Consider the following 17,103-nt stretch of genomic DNA (forward strand, 5'->3'; position numbering starts at 1 on the left):
GGACAGACACAGGATCCTCCCACCCATTCAAGGGTTAATTAAAGATGCTTTCAGATAGCAGTAGTCCAATTCAGTTTATTTTATTAATTTATTTGTACAAAAGCCAAGTTGGCCCAGTTATTCCCAGTCCATGCAAGAGCTCCTTTCTCCTGCAGCAGAGGTCGGGAGCCCTCCTGCACCTTTCCCTGCCTGCCTCACAGGGAGGCTGATCTTAAACCAAATAAACACAAGCCTGTAGAAACGGGACATTTCTGTGGCAGGCAGCTGAAATCCTACACAATCCCCACTTCCAGAGGGACCCAGGGAAGGAGGTGGCCTGGATCAAGGCAGGATCCACTTCTGGAATGATGCAACAGCTCCCCTGTGTTGCAGCTCATGAGAGGAGCTGGGGAGTGCAAGGGAAACCCAGAAATAACCACATGAACTCAGGCCTAACAGCTGACACAGCCAGTGCAAAACTAAACTTTATTCACTTGAAGTAAACAGTTACACAAGGTAAATCCAGGTGTTCAAAGAACAGCTACTCAACTGTGGTTTAGAAAAAGTTACCCACCTGTGAGTTCTAGTCCAATAAAGCAATATAAAATATTTACAAATATACACAAGATTCCCATCTGTGGCTTCTGGATCTGTGTGCTCTCTATCTGAAAGAGAAACCTAAGATTCCAAAAATTAAGACCTCAAAATAAATACTCAGTATTAACAAGTCTTCAAGCCCTCAGAATCTCCCCCTCTCTGCAGAGGGTGCCAAGTGCTCAGTCTGACAGGGACTCCCCTCAGCGTGCCCGGAACAGGGAGCTTTTGGGTGAGAAGTTCAGGAATGTTTTCTTCTCCTCCTTCTTGACAGGAACCCACTGCCCATAGGGGCTTCCCTTCCTGTCATCCTCCCTGGGTGGAGAAACCACTGGCTCCTTCACCACAACATGGCTCACTGGCTTCTGCAGGGCAGGCTTGGCCATTGTGTTCTGGGGAAAAAAAAGACATTTCCTGTGAGAAAAGGTGCTAAAACCAAGGGGTGGTTTATCTCTGCTGATCACATAAATAATATAAACGTTTTCTCTCCAGCTCCTGGAACTCCTGATGCTTATACTGGGTATCAATCATGTGCACTTAACACAGGAGAAATCCCTGAATCTTGAGTTTGCATTATTAAAACATGTAACTTGAGACAAGCTGTGTTTTAAACTGGTTCTAGTTTAAAATTGCACAGGTTGAGGGTGAACACTTATTTCAATACACTGCTGAGGTGTATTCAGGGTGTTCTCCCAACTCCAGCAGGGAAATCATTAGCAAGCATTAAGTTCCTTTTGTTACTGTTCTTTGGGAAAAGCAGGGACTGCATCACTCACATTAGGGCTGAAGGAAATGCTCCTCTGGATGGTTGCTCTCTCCATGCCAGCCTTGGTCACGTCCTCAGCTGCACTCCCAGGTTGCTAAAGAAGAGCAGACACAGCTTAGGAGGGGATCCCTGACCCAGGGCACAGCACAGCTTTCTGTGGAGTGGTTCAGTATTTCAGCTAAAGTGGCTGCAAAGCTCCAGCACAGCAGTGCTGAGCCCAGAGTGCAGGCAGCACCTGCCCGAGGCAGCCGTGCCCATTCCCGGGGCAGTGGAGGCAGCTCCAGCCCCGTTCCAGCCCAGAGAGGACTCAGGGCCCCAGCACGAGCTCCACACCAGAGCAGGGACAGCGAGGGGCGGCAGCTCTGCACACCCATCCTCTGGAGAACAACAATAAACTTATCTGCAAGGGATGCAGGCCTCTTCTTCTGTACTCTCTCAACATCTGGAATATATTGCATATGTTTATGAAAGGGATGCCTGCAGCATTTGTGTCAAACCCTCAGCAAATTCACTTCCCTTTCCAAGAGCAGCACCTGAGCCAGGCAGTGGCTGCAGGTTTGTATTTACTGTGACTCAGGGGAACACACCACGACAGAACCAAACTAAAATTCACTTTAAGCTGCTCGAGTTTCTCCCTCCCTTCAATTCACAGCAGCTACAGCCCACAAAGTCCCTTAATTACCACCAGATTTTCTTCCTCATGTCTGGAACCATAGTCATGATTTCTATAAGACAGAAATAAAGTATGTAAAATGCATTGTGTGCTTGGGTATGGGATTTCTGGGAAACAGTTTGTTGCACATGAAAAGCTTTTAACAGTTAAAAAAGGCACAAAGATTGAACCTTAAAAAAAAAAATAACCCCAGACTATTCACTAGGTTTGGCAAGGAGACTCCTGGTTTTAGGTCAGAAAGGCATACACTAGTGGAATTCATGGGAATATCCCATGAGGAGAACAAGTCCAAGGAACAAGTCTCCTCTCCTTCCCCAGCTGCCCCTACTGGACACTCCGGGGTCAACCTCCTCCAAGAGGGCCTCTGTGCTTCCAGCTTAAGGCAAAGCCTCAAGGCTTCTGGAGAAGTTTTTGTTCAAGAGTTTGAGCTCATAAGCACAACCTCCACGGTTGGACTACAGCACAGCCATGCAGACAAGTCGAAGAGGTGTTTACCTTTTCAGGGAGAACACTCCATACTTACCTCAGCTGACTCCGTGGCTTCCTCACGCTCTTGCTTCTCAGTTTTGATCTCCTTGGCAGGAGCAGAGATCTTCAGGCTGGCTGGCAGGACAATGTTGTCTGTTCCCAGAGCTTTGGCAGCATTGGCTTTTGCAATTTCCAGGAGTTCCCTTTTGTCTAGAGGAGGAAGGAATTTAAAAAGTGCTTTGTGTTACATTAAAATCCACGTGTACCTACTCAAGCCTAAAACCCATCACAGCCTGTCCCCTGTGCCAATTACTGTCCTGAAGAACAACTTCTATTACATCTGTACTGCAATTTTTAATACGTTTGTCCAACCACACTGAGGTTCCCCTCACTCGGCCTTTACAAACCAAGCGAGTGAAGGACAGACAGACAATCTGCCCGGCCCAAACGAACCCCCCTGCCAGGCTCTCCCCAGAGCCCTCCGTACCTTTCTCGCTGAGGTGCAGCGGGGAGTGGCTCCGCGAGCGGGAGCGGCTCCTCCAGCCCCGGTAGGCCTCGGGGTAGACGGTTCTCCCGAAGCCGTAGTAGCGCCGGCCGCGGGAGCGCGAGCGGCTCCGTGAGTAGGAGCGGCGGTAGCAGGCCCTGCCGCGGGACCAGGAGCGGGAGCGGCGCCGGCTGTAGCGGTGCCGGTAGCGCCGGGGCCGGTAGCGGCCGCGGTAGCGCCGGGAGCCGCGGGAGCGCGAGCGGCTGCGCGAGTAGGAGCGGGAGCGGCGCCGGGAGCGGCGGGAGAGGCGGCGCCGGGACCGGGAGCGCGAGCGGCTCCAGCTGCGCGAGGAGCGGCCCGAGGAGCTGCTGGAGCTGGAGCTGCACGAGGAGCGGCTGGAGGAGCGGCTGGAGCTGGAGCGGGCACAGCTCCGCCGGGAGCGCGCCGGGGACTCCCTGTGCTCGGGAGAACCCAGCGTCAGGTCGTCCATGAACTCTGCCATGTCGGCCGTCTGCCCCGCGCTGCCTTTCTGGGTGCTCTCAGCCGCCAACTCGGGTTTGGCTGCTGCTCTGCAGTGCCCCGTCTCTGTTCCTGGGGGGAGAGGCAAGGTCAGCGTTAATGGGCACCAGGGCACTTCCTCAGCAACAACAAACACAGCGAGGCTAGGGATAATTATACACCTCAACAATCCCAGCCACCTTCCAGTGACAGCTGAGCTCCGCAGCTCCCTCTCCTGCACTCAGCCACAAAATTGAAACACGAGGTTGCGTGAAAAAAGAAAGGTTTCAGTTTAAACCATGAGTGGTTGGTTCTGTGTGGAATTTTGGAAAGAAGTAAGTCTGTGTGGGTTTTAAGTGTAATTCTTTACGCAGTACCTTTTTTCCTCCAAAAAGGAGGAAAATCTTGATATTCTTGAGAATTTTCAAGGCATTTCATCGCCCACTATGATACATCTGTGATACAAAATAACCATTTGCCGGCACCTCAGTACAAAGTGAGGACTTTTCTGCTACAATTCCAGGCAGGTTTTCACTTCAACAAGCGGAAATGAAAGTATCTTCTAAGTATAAAGCAGCTAAGATCTTGTCTGTATCTTGTAATAAAACTCATGGCACACAGCGCGGCACATCCCAGCAGTGCATGCAACAAGCTGCTGTTAAAAACGCTCTGTGCAAAGCCGGGTGATGATTCAGCGGCCGTGACTGGCACAGGACGCAGTACTTCTTATATTAATAATTAAAATGGCTGTCCCTGGAGTGGCAGCCATTTTATGGCTACAAAGGTTACTCCGGGTAAGGATCTTATCACAAGACTTAAGCCCAGAGTTACGTAACCAGTTTACAGTTTAGGGAAGCTCGCTCTGACACGGAATTTCTATTTAGCGCTCGGTGCAAAGCGAGGTTAGCCAACAAATCCAACCCCCGCACTGAAATCTGTTTAAAACGTAACTTGCGGGAGAGCTGTCAGACGCACTTCTCTCGCTACTACTCCACGCAAAGTTTCACTATTTCACCTTTACGCCAGGAACAAGGTCACACTGCCGGGACGGTAATAAGAGAAACCCCCAAGTGCCGCCTGCCATCGCCACCCCCCTCCCGGCCCGTGGGGGCCCAGGGCCGGCCCGGACCCCCCGAACGCGCCCGGTCCCTCACTCACCGCTGGGCGCTGCCGGGCACGCCCCGCGCTGGTTCCCCTGAGGCACCTGCGCGCTCCTGGAATAAAACAGATAAAAACTCATAAAAACCCACCCGTGAGCGATGCACGGCCCTCACCCCGCAGCGGCCACCGCGATCAGCCTCTCCCGCCCGGCCGTGCCCCGGCCCGCCGCCTCACCGGCTCCAGCCCGCCGGGCTGCCCCCGCACGGGTCCTGAGGGGAGAGCCCCGCTTCGTGAGTCACCCCCATAGCGCCGGGTCCCTTGCGCCAGTCGCGATCGGCGATAGAAACGCGATAGAAGAGCGACAGAACCGCAGCCAGGAACCGCCGCCGCCCGCTGCCGCCACCGGCCACCAACTGAGGGCGGCCCCAGAACCTTCCAGAACGTCCCTCCCGTTACGCAACCCGCGCGCTCGCGGCGCACGCGCCGGCCCCGTCCCGAGCGGCGGCCCCGCCCCTGCGCTCGGGACGCGCCCCGCCCCCCGCCGCCCCTGCGCGCGCGCGCTGCGCCTGCGCGCGGCCGCCGCCACCACCGCGTCCCGTGACGGTGCGCGGGGGATGCGCGGGGGGCGGGAACGCGCGGGGCCGGGGGCGCGCACGGTGCGGGGGATGCGCGGGGGATGCGCGGGGTGCAGGGACCGGGGCGCGGGGGATGCGCGGGATGCAATGACCGGGGTGCGGGGGATGCGCGGGGTGCGGGGGATACGCGGGGTGCGGGGGATGCGCGGGGTGCAGGGACCGGGGTGTGGGAGATGCAGTGACCGGGGTGCGGGTGCGGTGCGCGGTGCATGCGGCGCGCAGGGTGCCCGCATCGGGGGTGCCCCGGTGGGAGCCGCCGGTGGCGGTGCCCGGGGAGGGCCGGGCTCGGGCAGTGCCGCGCCCCTCGGAGCCGCCGGTTCCTGCGCGGACGGAGCTGCCGTTTCCTCCCGCAGTCGCTGAGCCATGTCCGGGTTCCTGGAGAGCCTGCGGTGCTCGGAGTGCGTGGACTGGGGCGAGAAGCGCAACACCATCGCCTCGGTGGCCGCGGGGGTGCTGGTACGGCCCCACCCTGCTCGGCACTTGGGGCTTCTTTGGGGTTTTCTGTCCCAAGATAAAAATCGGGAGTGATTTGGGAGCCTCTTCTCCCGCGTTACAAGTGGAAGGATGGGAGGAAATGGCCTCAAGTTGTGCCCGTGGGAGTTGAGGTTGGATAAAAGGGGAAATTTCTTCATGGAAGCGTGGTCAGGCAGTGCTGGAGTCGCTGTCCCTGGGAATGGTTAAAAAATACCTGGATGTGGCATTTGGGGACACGGTTTAGTGGTGACCACGGTGGGCTGGAATTGGTGATTTTCAAGGGCTGCTCCAGCCTTAGCAATTCCAGGGAAAGGAAGAGCAGGGATCCATTGTCCCTGTGTGTAGCACTGAGTTACTGACAAAATCCCGCCTGCTTTCCTCCGTCCCTTTTTTGTTTAAATTTCAGTTTTACCCAGGAGGTAAATCCCTGGCTTTGCAGACAGCCTGATCCCAAACTAATGGTGGCACAGTTTAGTCTGGGTTGGAGGCTGTCAGGCTGTTTAAATATTGATGTTTTTCTAGAGCCATCTCACAGGCTGAGGACAGGCTGTGTCTGTGTTTTAAACTCTGTATTTTAGGCTTTATCTGCATTTTAAACTCTGTATTTTAAGCTTTATCTGTATTTTAAGCTCTGTATTTTAAGCTTTATCTGCATTTTAAGCTCTTTTTCCCCCCAGTTTTTCACAGGCTGGTGGATCATCATCGATGCTGCCGTGAAATATCCTCAAGTGGAAGACTTCAACCATTCCTACCACGCCTGTGGGGTGATAGCCACCATCGCATTCCTGATGTGAGTGTGAAAAAGTTGTAAAATTTTAAATGTTTGATAGTAATAAAACGGTTATAAAAATAGCAATACAATGAGAGTGATAAGAATTTGGACAATCAGGGTTAAGATTCTATTTTAACGTTATAACCTAAAATTACATTTACCACGCTATTTAAAAAGAGTAATAGAGCAGTGCTAATGAATCCAACATAACACATCCAGTAAATATCTGCCAAGAGCCACATGTCATTAAATGATATGAAATGACACGATGTGGACATGCTGCTCCTTCAAGGTACAGAGAGTTTTTAATTTCTGACTCTAACATTAGTAGATTTCCAAAAGTGACAGTGGATTGGAGGGTGGCAGTGCCACCTCTCCAATGGCACTGGGCAAATTAACAGTCTGATTTCTTCTTCTCTATAAAAGAATGCAAACCAATGAGTTCGTTACAAGAATGCAAACATCAGAAGGCTCAGAAAATCTTATAAAATCAGGGTGACAGCCATCTGATGTGCACTTTTCACACAAGGCCCCACCCCAGCAGGGCACTGAGAGTGAGAAGGAGACTTTTAATGGCACTTTTGTCCCCTTTTGCCCAGGATCAACGCCGTGTCCAACGGGCAGGTGCGGGGGGACAGCTACAGCGAGGGCTGCCTGGGCCAGACAGGTACAGGGCTGGGGCTGCCCCTCCCTCTTCTGCTCTCTTTCTACATAGAATATTCTATTTTCTGAAACAGGTTTTTTGCCCAGGATTTTATTCCGGGAAGCTGAGAAGCTTCAGAGAAAAATGAAAACAATAATGATCTGATTTGTTTTTCTTGTGTTTTGTTGGAGATTGTTTTATTGGTTTCATGGAAATTGGTTTTATTTATTGACTAATCAGGGGATAAGCTGTGTCAGACTCTGGAAGGAGAGTCATGAGTTTTTGTTAGTATCTTTTAGCTTTTTGTTTGTATTTTTTTATATTTTTAGTATAGCTTTAGTATAGCATTTTTCAATATAGTATAGAAAATAATTTATAAAATTATCTTATAATAATTATAAGTATATATAATTATAATATAATTATAATACTTTCATAGTATAATTCTAATAATTATACATTTTTATAAATTATTTATTTATAATAATTTCATTTATGTTTAAAATAATAAATTAGCATTTTAGGAACATAGAGTCAGATTTATCATTCCTTCCAACGAGGGGGGTCTCAGAAAATACAACAGCTGGTCCCAGCTGTGCCAGGGGGGTTTGTGGGGGTCCCAGCTGTGCCAGGGGGGTTTGTGGGGGTTCCAGCTGTGCCAGGGGGGTTTGTGGGGGTCCCAGCTGTGCCAGGGGGGTTTGTGGGGGTCCCAGCTGTGCCAGGGGTTTGTGGGGGTCCCACAGGCTCAGGACCTCCCTATCCCATTGCAGGGGCTCGCATCTGGCTCTTCATTGGCTTCATGATGGCCTTTGGGTCCCTCATTGCCTCCATGTGGATCCTCTTTGGGGGCTACGTGGTTAAAGGTAAGAGCTGAGCCTATTTTGGGGAGTTTAAGTGTCTAAAATCCACTGTCCTGATTTTAGGACTGGTATTTAGAGGCCCAGTTTGAGTATTTTGCCCTACACTCCACTCTCCCATATTATCACTGATATTGGGATGGATGTGATCTATTTCTAAGTACAAACTCCCTCTGCAAACCCAGCTGGAAACTCCATGGAAATAATTAAACTGCTGCAGTTTTAAGGGAATAATTCCCTGGGTGAAGACTTATTCCCAGGATACAAATGACTGAGCTCCTGCAGATTGCTCCCAAAACCTCTCTGCTAAATTAGCACAAGGGAAATGACACGTCAGAAATGGGAGATGCTTGAAAATTACTTAAAAAAAATGTATGGGTTTTTTTTTTTTTTCCTCTTAGAAAAACCAGTGGTGTACCCAGGAATAGCAGTGTTTTTCCAGAATGCATTCATCTTTTTTGGGTAAGACTGACCTCTTTTACTTGTTTACCATTTAATTTTAATGATAAAACCCTGAAAGTTGCTGTGATCTGGTTCTGAAGTTCTGTTTGGTAAGCAGCCCTGTGTGAATAACTGGGATGTGCCTGCAGAGGAAGTGGAGTACCAAACCCCCCTCGAACCCCTGTGTTTTAACCAAGAGGAGTTGGATTTGTCCCTTTGCTGTCCCCACAGGGGCCTGGTGTTCAAGTTTGGTCGCACAGAGGATCTGTGGCAGTGAACCCCCCTGGAGTGCCCTGGCCTTCAACTGCACCCCTCAAGTTTTGTAAAACGTTTTGTAAACCTTCCATCGTGTCTGAAGAGGAATCAAGGAAAGCTGAAAGCACTAAATCCAGCTCTATTCTGGTTATTTTTTTTACTCTTGTACGTCCACTTCAGTGTTGTGGTGTTTTTGAGAAATGTAAAATTGCTACAAACAACAGTGGAGTCACTTTTCTAAAATGATGTTTGTTACAAACAAAAGGAGAGTGGAATATGGATGTATTTAACCAGCTCTTTCTATGATGTTATTTACACTCCAAGACTTATTAAAAATGCATTTAAACAACCTTTTAACAGATATTTATTAAATGTTTCCTATATCTGGGCAATATAACCATTTCTTCAATTTCAAAACTTGCTGCTGTGTGCCTTCTCTTGTGTCATTCAGAACTGTGGTGGTTTGGGATTTTTCTTTTCCCCCCATCCCTGAATATTTCCTTTATCCTCTGGTGATAAAGAGGGAAGTGTCTGGGAAGGAACAACTCACAGTTGTGTGCAGAAGGTTTGGGCAGCTGCTGCACTCCTGCTGGCTCTTTGGGAACAAGGAAAACTGGCCCTTCCTGTGCAAGGCTGCATTCCTGGGGAGCTGCAGGGATCTGCTGATCCATCAGGGAGTGCATCAGGCCAGGGAGCCTCATCAAAGGCTCAGCCTGTCACGAGCTCCCTCTCTCACTGCTCCCAGGGTGCTGAAGGAAGGGAAACAGCCACGGTTCAGTTCTCTCTTTATTAGGTAAGCACTGCTGGGAGGTTTTCTATGTCAACTGTTTCTGGAAGAAACAAACACTGAGGACCACTGGAAGCCAGGGCTCAGTGGCAGAGAATGCTGTGTGCCCAAAGTCCTGCATCCCAGAATGGGGGCACAGCACTGAGGCCATCCCTGTGCTGTCCCCCAGGCACTGCCCTGGGCTCTGTCTGTGTTTTACACTTGGCAGCAAACCCCAGGGGCATCAGGAACACCACCCACACCTCAACTTTGGCCATCAGAACCTCCCAACATCCAGATCTTTCCAGGAGTTCAGTCAGGCAGGATGCAGAGTTCTGGCTCTGCTCCAGCTCACTCATCCAACCCTGGCTTGTCAAGGCCTTCAGCAGAATCAGTTCAGCTTAAAAACTGGAGTGATTTCCTAGATAAGAAGTGCTCCTTGAGAAATGACACTTCCAGATTATCATTTTGCCTTGTAAACTCAAGAGCTAAAAATAGTTTAATGTTTCCAAGCATTTGGAGTGATAAGCCATGAATGCAGACAACTTTTTTGTACATATCTTCAAAAAACTATTTAAGGTAAGGCCAACAAAGCAGAAAAGCTGCAGGCACCTGAAGTTTGCATCTGTGAATTCACACTCTGTATCTCTCAAGAATAACTGGAACAGTTTAGTTTTTGAGTGTGCATTGGGGTGGCTTCTGTGGGCCTGAGAATTGGTATTTCAGTGCTCTCTGAATCCATCATAGCTGTTCAGTTTTTCTGGTGATAAAGAGGAAAATCTTATCTTGGTCCTGTCTGTCAGCTGGGATCCTCCACTCAAAATCCAACAGACAAGTGGGGAAACTGTGAACACAAACATTCTTGTATCAGAACATCAAATCATCACAGGAAAACCCCCCAAACCAAGAGAAAAGCTGATTAAAAGCTTATTTTCACCCATTTGTTATTCCTGTAATTGAGACACAGCCTCACATCAGCACCTAAGGGTGCCCAAGGACTGTTTGTGCCTCAAAATGTGCTGGGGAAAGGAAAAACCCCTTTTCCCCCCATATTTTTGATTCAAATACCTCGAGTTCTTCATCCAGGTGCTAAATGAACTCCCCCACAGGGAATCTAAAATCATTTTTAAACTCACCTCCCAGTAAGACTGGTCATCAAAGTACTTGGAGACGTGCACAGCTTTCAGCAGTTTGATGTTTAAGATCAAACCTGTTGGTAAAAAGAGAGATCCAAAATAAACACCAGGGCAAGGGGAGGATTGTGTGTGACAGGAGATTCTTGGCAACATTTATCCAAATGTAACAGATCTAAACACAAATTCAGACCTAAATCCTCCAGCAGAGCCCCCCTGACTCTAGCTGGCCTTCAATACCAAGAGGCTGGCCAGGATCAAGGCTTGGGATACCAAAAATGAATTACTTTAGGTAAAACCCCATTAAACAGCTGCTAGATTATGAAAACCCATCAAAGTGATGAGTTTCTTGCATGAGAAGTGCCTGTGTATCTAAAGCCATCTGGCTTATCAGCACTGTCAGTTTGGGATCTCTGGATTTTTGAACAATTGGTTAAACACTGAATGTTTGGTTATTTCTGCTGGGTGGTTTCTGAAGATCTATTCCTTCTTCATGACACCTAAAGTAATGGAAAGGTTTAACTAAATTCAAACACTCCAAAACTCATTGTAGGGGGTGTTTCCCAGCAATTTTCACTGGCCATTTCTCTGTTGCTCCAGACAGAATTAGAGGCTGGGGAAAAGCAGCAGCTGCCACAAACCAGAGCACTCCACGGGAGCCACGTGAGGGCTGCTGCTCCCAAAGCAGCAAAAAGTCCCAAAATTCCCAAAATCTCTTGATCAAAGGGCTGCAGCTGGGCTGAGGCAGCTCCTGGTGCTATTGAAACTTTGCACATTTGCTCCAAATGGCCTAAAAAGTGACAAGCCCCACATTGGGGCATCTTCTGTCAGTAAGACAACACCCAAAAGTGAAGTGTTTTCATCTTCACACCTCTCCTGTCTGCAGGTTGAAGGCAGGTTAAAATAAACCTTGGTTAAAATAAAACTTCAGCACTGAAAGAATGGTGCTGCTGGGTTATTTCTGTGCAAAACAGCTCGGGCTGGGAGGAGTCCCTGGCACTCGTGTTCCCATTTATCCCACAGGTGATTTACCCAGAGAAACTTGCTCCAAGGAAAGAAAGGGATTCCTGGGATGTGCCAGTACTGACCTGTAACCAAACCTGTGACCAAGGCAGTGCTGATGGTCTGGCAGAAGGCACCAATATTAACAAAGGCATCATAACCCAGTCTGAAAAGCAAAAAAAGCATTTCACCTTTTATTTAGCATTACCACTGTGAATGAATCTGCATCTATCAGAATCTCTCACAGAAGCTGCAATTCTCAAACCTGCAGCTGCAGTGAGATGTTTTAGGAACATTCCAGAAGCCTGATGCAGACTTCAGTAGATTTATTTTGTCCATTCTTTTGGTATTAAAACTTCTTTAAATGTTTCATTGAGAACATGATGAGAAGTGTCAGGCCCTCATGCTGCACTCTCATTTCTCCCTCCCTCCTGAGCTCCCCAAAACATCCCAAACCCTAAAGTGATTCTTGGAGGGAGGCACATGCCCAGTCTGCTCGACTCTCAAATTCCTTTTTACTGACTTTTTTTTTTTCCTTTGGACTTCAGGGCTTATCTTGGGTTACCTGATATAAAACAATGTGTCTGTGATGACATCAGGCTCTCTGGATGTCTGACAACTCTTCTCAGGGCACACTGCAGTGATGATTATTTATCTTCATTATTTAATACAAGAATTTATGTACCTGGATAATTCATTCCATTGTGTCTCAGTCCCCCTTGCTACAACTTTGAGAACAACAGCAGCCACAGCTCCCAGCACAGCAGGCAAACCAAAAGTGAAATGAACTCCAGAAGTATCCTGCAGCTTCAAGGCAGGATTAAAGCACCTCTGGGAAGAAGAAAAGGTTTAATTGACACCCAGAAACACAAGCTGGTAATTGCAGATCAGCTGTTGCAGACCTGGAGGATAAATTTGCTCTCAGGAGCTGCAATCCCGTGCTCTGCTCAAACCACCTCAGGTTTCCCAGCTTGGAAAAGAGGTTTCCCTTGGGGAATCCTGCTGGCAGATTTACACAGCAGCATTTGGGGGGGTGTTGAGCATTACCTGCACACAGTGAGATCCCAGGATGGCGATGACACTGCCCAGCAGCCCCAGAATCATGGCAATCCAAGGGTGCTTTATGAGCTCTGCTGTGTAACTGACGGTGACCCCTCCAGCCAGGACGGCGCTGCGGATGTCAGCCTGCAACAGCAACACCGAGGCAGGGACTTCTTACTAGGGCTAGTAGGGCTACTCAGGGACTTCTTACTAGGGCTAGTAGGGCTACAGCAGGGACTTCTTACTAGGGCTTGTAGGGCTACAGCAGGGACTTCTTACTAGGGCTTGTAGGGCTACTCAGGGACTTACTAGGGCTAGTAGGGCTACTCAGGGACTTCTTACTAGGTCTAGTAGGGCTACAGCAGGGACTTCTTACTAGGGCTTGTAGGGCTACAGCAGGGACTTCTTACTAGGGCTTGTAGGGCTACAGCAGGGACTTCTTACAAGGGCTTGTAGGGGTACAGCAGGGACTTCTTACTAGGGCTTGTAGGGGTACAGCAAGGGGTGGTGCCTTCACACTGAAAGAGGGAAGGTGCAGATTCAATACTGGGAGGGAATCCTTCCCTGTGAGGGTGGGGAGGCCCTGGAAGTGTCCAAGGCCAGGCTGGACAGGGCTTGGAGCCACCTGGGACAGTGGGAGGTGTCCCTGCCACGGCAGGGGGTGGGTTGAGGTGGCCTTTGATGCCCCTTCCCATCCAAACCCCTCTGTGAGTCTGTGACTGTCAGGCCCTGGACAAGGTTTCAGTTAAGAGCTGTTGTATTTCCAGTGTATTCCTGAGGGTACCAGAAAATCTCTTTGAACAGAAAAACCCCATGCAGGGTTTCCCCTCGTCCTTACCATTCTGAATTTGCCATCCTTGGAGGTCAGAGCAGACAACATGAAGGCAGCCACAGCACTCACTGCCAGGGCCAAGTAAGTGCTGAGCACTGTTTTCATTTTCTCGGACCCAGCCAGGATGGAATTGAAGCTTGGCCAGAACACCCAGACAAACACAGTGCCTTGGGGACAAGGAAAGAGACCCTCAGCAGCTGCTCTGAAGCACAGGGAACCCGTCACTGCCTGTCTCTGGAGGGCTCCAGCCCACAGTGTGCATTCACTGCAATTCCCAAGCCTTTCCCAAAGCAGAGCTGCTCTAGGGTCGCTCCCAGAGAGGAGCTGTCAGTGACCACACGATTCCCTAGCAGGAACAAAACCAGGCTCTGCTCCAATGGGCAGCGTTTGGGAAGGCCAGGCTCCTGGAGTGAGTGCCCTGCCTGGCAGCAGGCATCCCTCCTCACCTGCCCGGGGCAGCACTGCACACTCCGAATTCCAGCCAGCAGAGGGACAGAGGGACAGAGGGACAGAGGGACAGAGGGACCTCGGAGCAGCCCGGGCTGGCCCCACCCGGCCCTGTGGCCCTGGGCTGTGCACAGACTCCAACACAAACACAGGCCACAGCTCCTTTGGCAATCCCAGCTGCTGTGCTTTGTTTCCAGCCCGTTCCCATCACTGATGTTGTGTTCCCCACCCCCCAGAGGTACCAGGCCCTTGTGCAATCCACCTGACAGTGGTATTTGATGTGCTCCTGTCCAAGATCCCTAACAGTGACACAGGCATTGTCACTATGAGGCACAAATCCAGTTTCCAGCAGCCCTGGCAGGCACTGATTTTGTACCAGCTTCTCTTGGCTCTGTGAAATCCAGTTTTCATTGCTAATATCCACGATTTCAGTGCACCAAGGCACAGATAACCCTGCCTCAGACAGGAGAGGCCATTTCAGCAACTCTAAACTTATGGTGGCACTGAGGACTCGTGAGATGATTCATCCTATTCCCATTGATCAGGCAGTTAATCAGTCATAAATACAGATATAAAATCCTCTGCAGCATTCTTATGAGGATCTGCTCAGCTCTGGAAATAAACAGCAAACAAGAACTCCAGGGACACAAAAGAGCAGCATGTAAATTTTGTATTCCCTAAACTGGGCAAAGACTGACTGAGAATGAGACTCTGTGGACCCCTGCAGGAAGCTCTGGGCTCAGCTGGTGGCAGTTGCACTACAGAAGTTGTGATTATAAAGACACCAAATTGCTTCCCTAAGAAAAGGGATGAAAGTCCCAGACACTGAGCCTGTCCCTCCCCAGCTCCTCTCTCGTGGGCCTGCCTGTATCACACTCCCCACCCCTCACCAAGCTTTATCTTTTTATTTCCCTTACCAGCAGGGACTGCCCTTTTCTATCTCTGTGCACCACCTGGACCAACAGCCTGAGCTCTGCTGAAACTCAAGTTATGAGCTCAGCTCTGGCTCACAGCCCCTCCCCAGCAAGCCAAGGGGACAATTTGGCCAGGAAAGGGAGTGGTGAACCTGGAGAAAGAACTGGCAACCTGGAGGAGCCTTTGTGCTGAGGTGGCAAAGCAAAGTGAGCCCCAGCTGTGGCAGGAGTGGCCTCTGGGCCAGGCAGGAAAGGAGCCACTGTCACCAACAGCAGCAGTTTCTGTGCTTGGCTGCATTCAGAGCTGCATTCTGCATTTAAACCCCAGCCCTGCCCATGTTCTCCCTGCAATGCCTCATGCAGCTGGGACATTCCAGGCAGGACTCACCCAGCACTGAGAACAGCTCGGACTTTGGGGTGCTCCTGTTCTTGTCCAGCCCTGGGGGAGCCTCGGGGAAGCGGGAGGCGAGTGCCAGACCGAAGTAGGCTCCAAAGAGGAACACGTGCATGGCAGAGAGGTGCTCTGGGACCTGCACCAACAGAACACTCACCATCTGTGGGCTGACCCAGGCCACACAAAGCCTCTGCTGCAGCTCCTGACAGAGCTGCTCCACAGCTCCAGTGACATTCCCCCCACGTATCTGCAAATCCCACCAGGGTACCTCCAGGAACTTCCTGTTGATCCATCTGCTCACGTAGAAGAAGATTAATTCCACCAGGGTCATCACAATTAACTGCACAGGATTGGCCTTGCCCAGGATAGCTCCAGTGGAGATGACCACAGCAGTCATGCTCACAAGAGCCTTTGCTAGACTGCAAGAAAGAGAAGAAGGAACAACAACTCAGTCTCAGGGTGACACCAGGGCCAATAAAAAGGAATCACACAGAGCAATGCACTTAAAAACCAAAAGCCCTCTAAAATGCCAGCAAGGGTGACTGTGCCCATCCCTACCAGGGCCCCACAAGGAGGCATTCACCTCCACAGGGAGCAACCAGCAGTTCTGCACTAGCCCAGCTCCAACATGAACACATTACCTTTCCAAACCAACTTGACTTTGCTTTCCCGTAAGGAAAACGAACAAATCTTCTGCCAGCACAGAGAACTGCACACCAAGAACAACGAGCAAGAAGTTGAACCCAGTGCTGCTAAAGCCATATCTTCTCAGAACCATCAGGAAGAAGCCAAATCCAAAAATCACCATGTGGTTGACATCTTGAAATGCTGCAGGACGGAAAAGAGCAAGACAGCAGTGAAATTATTAATGCAGATTTCTGGTTTAAAAAAAATAAAACAATTAAAAAATTACAATTAACTAAGAAGCCTTCAGATAAAAATTTAAGTGCCACCATTGTTTAGAGCATGCAAAGAATTCCAGAGCTTTCTTTCCAATGTATAATCAGAGAATAAATACCCTTAATGCTGAATTTATTTTTCCACACTGATCTGAGTGGATCAGGATGTGTAAATGGATCAGGATGGGGGCTGAGAGGTGAAAACCCCAACAGAAAACTGACCCAAATTACAATTTAGTCTTGGATCCCCATCACACCTGTGACATAAAGAAACTCCCAGCACTCCTGGCAAGTTCAAAGAGCAATAAAACCATTCTGCTCCTCACCACCCGACCCCGCTGTGCTGGGCACAAGAGGAGCAGGGATCCCCCCTCCTTCCCCAGCAGGGTGCCAGGCTTACCTGGGTAGGAGACGGGTGAGGATGTGAGTGAGGCCCTGGAAACGGGTGAGGATGTGAATGAGACCCTGGAAACGGAAGAGGAGTAGTTGTCACTGACATCTGGGAAGCCAAAGAAAGAGCGGATGAGGAGCAGAGCCTGCAGCAGGAGGCTCAGCCCGGCCACGCTGCAGCGGAAGCCGCAGCGGAAGCCGAGGGAGTCGGACTGGGAAGGCATCGTGCACTGGGCTACATGGAGAGCAGCCCAGCAGAGACTGCTCTGACTCCTCTGCCCTGTGCCACTGTCCCCGTGCCCTCACACAGCGGCACAGGAGCTGTGGGGGCCAGCAACGAGAGCTCAGCCAGAGATAAAAGGGCCAAGAGGCGTGAGCAGGGAGCAGCTCCTTATCTGAGCTGTGGCAGGAGCCAAACGGAGCCCAGCTCACATGGGCTGAGCTCAGAGTGCCCGAGGACACGGCCAGAGACAGGGCCAGGGCCACGGTCACAGCCACAGCCAGAGCCAGAGCCAGAGCCAGAGCCAGAGTCACAGCCATGGCCAGAGCCAGAGCCACGGTCACAGCCACAGCCAGAGACAGGGCCAGAACCAGAGCCAGAGCCAGAGCCAGAGCCAGAGTCACAGCCACGGCCAGAGACAGGGC

General features: G+C 50.4%; 3 protein-coding genes across 6 annotated transcripts; 1 reads left to right on the forward strand and 2 right to left on the reverse strand.

The window, feature by feature from the left end:
* Positions 1-446: 446 nt before the first annotated feature.
* On the reverse strand, positions 447-5,011 carry RSRP1 (arginine and serine rich protein 1). Of its 3 annotated transcripts, XM_050983315.1 has the most exons (7): positions 4,798-5,011; positions 4,621-4,676; positions 3,294-3,555; positions 2,968-3,227; positions 2,536-2,690; positions 1,350-1,433; positions 447-965 (listed from the first exon to the last, which is right to left on the reverse strand). In XM_050983315.1, the coding sequence occupies exons 1-7, from the start codon at positions 4,866-4,868 to the stop codon at positions 777-779; spliced, it is 1,077 nt and encodes a 358-aa protein (XP_050839272.1). In that variant the 5' UTR covers positions 4,869-5,011; the 3' UTR covers positions 447-776. The 3 variants fall into 3 exon arrangements, with proteins under 3 accessions (XP_050839272.1, XP_050839271.1, XP_050839273.1); XM_050983314.1 differs by having other exon boundaries at positions 2,968-3,555; XM_050983316.1 differs by lacking the exon at positions 4,621-4,676 and having other exon boundaries at positions 2,968-3,555; positions 4,713-4,857.
* A 63-nt stretch (positions 5,012-5,074) lies between these two features.
* TMEM50A (transmembrane protein 50A) lies at positions 5,075-8,990 on the forward strand. Of its 2 annotated transcripts, none has more exons than XM_030233562.2 (7): positions 5,075-5,166; positions 5,552-5,654; positions 6,350-6,462; positions 7,044-7,111; positions 7,858-7,950; positions 8,346-8,406; positions 8,617-8,990. In XM_030233562.2, exons 2-7 carry the CDS (start codon positions 5,562-5,564, stop codon positions 8,660-8,662), a joined length of 474 nt encoding a protein of 157 aa, XP_030089422.1. In that variant the 5' UTR covers positions 5,075-5,166; positions 5,552-5,561; the 3' UTR covers positions 8,663-8,990. The 2 variants fall into 2 exon arrangements, with proteins under 2 accessions (XP_030089422.1, XP_050839274.1); XM_050983317.1 differs by having other exon boundaries at positions 5,132-5,219.
* On the reverse strand, positions 8,616-16,811 carry RHCE (Rh blood group CcEe antigens). Its single transcript, XM_018923658.3, has 10 exons — positions 16,469-16,811; positions 15,811-15,997; positions 15,438-15,588; positions 15,164-15,305; positions 13,421-13,581; positions 12,589-12,726; positions 12,227-12,372; positions 11,628-11,707; positions 10,543-10,616; positions 8,616-10,250 (listed from the first exon to the last, which is right to left on the reverse strand). The coding sequence occupies exons 1-10, from the start codon at positions 16,680-16,682 to the stop codon at positions 10,224-10,226; spliced, it is 1,320 nt and encodes a 439-aa protein (XP_018779203.1). The 5' UTR covers positions 16,683-16,811; the 3' UTR covers positions 8,616-10,223.
* Positions 16,812-17,103: the final 292 nt, after the last annotated feature.

The sequence above is a fragment of the Serinus canaria genome, chromosome 23 (genome assembly GCF_022539315.1).
Source record: "Serinus canaria isolate serCan28SL12 chromosome 23, serCan2020, whole genome shotgun sequence".
Taxonomy (NCBI): domain Eukaryota; kingdom Metazoa; phylum Chordata; class Aves; order Passeriformes; family Fringillidae; genus Serinus; species Serinus canaria.

Bases quoted from the DNA above. Each gene is read 5' to 3' on its own strand.
- RSRP1 (XM_050983314.1), bottom strand. From the start codon at position 4,868: ATGGGGGTGACTCACGAAGCGGGGCTCTCCCCTCAGGACCCGTGCGGG. The intron at 4,677-4,797 runs GTGAGGCGGCGG...GTTTTATTCCAG, and splicing joins AGCCCGGCGGGCTGGAGCCG to GAGCGCGCAGGTGCCTCAGG. The intron at 3,556-4,620 runs GTGAGTGAGGGA...CTCTCCCCCCAG, and splicing joins GTGCCCGGCAGCGCCCAGCG to GAACAGAGACGGGGCACTGC.
- TMEM50A (XM_030233562.2), top strand. From the start codon at position 5,562: ATGTCCGGGTTCCTGGAGAGCCTGCGGTGCTCGGAGTGCGTGGACTGG. The intron at 5,655-6,349 runs GTACGGCCCCAC...TTTTCCCCCCAG, and splicing joins CGGTGGCCGCGGGGGTGCTG to TTTTTCACAGGCTGGTGGAT. The intron at 8,407-8,616 runs GTAAGACTGACC...CTGTCCCCACAG, and splicing joins AATGCATTCATCTTTTTTGG to GGGCCTGGTGTTCAAGTTTG.
- RHCE (XM_018923658.3), bottom strand. From the start codon at position 16,682: ATGCCTTCCCAGTCCGACTCCCTCGGCTTCCGCTGCGGCTTCCGCTGC. The intron at 15,998-16,468 runs GTAAGCCTGGCA...TCCGTCCTGCAG, and splicing joins CTCACCCGTCTCCTACCCAG to CATTTCAAGATGTCAACCAC. The intron at 15,589-15,810 runs GTAATGTGTTCA...TCTTTCTTGCAG, and splicing joins AGTCAAGTTGGTTTGGAAAG to TCTAGCAAAGGCTCTTGTGA.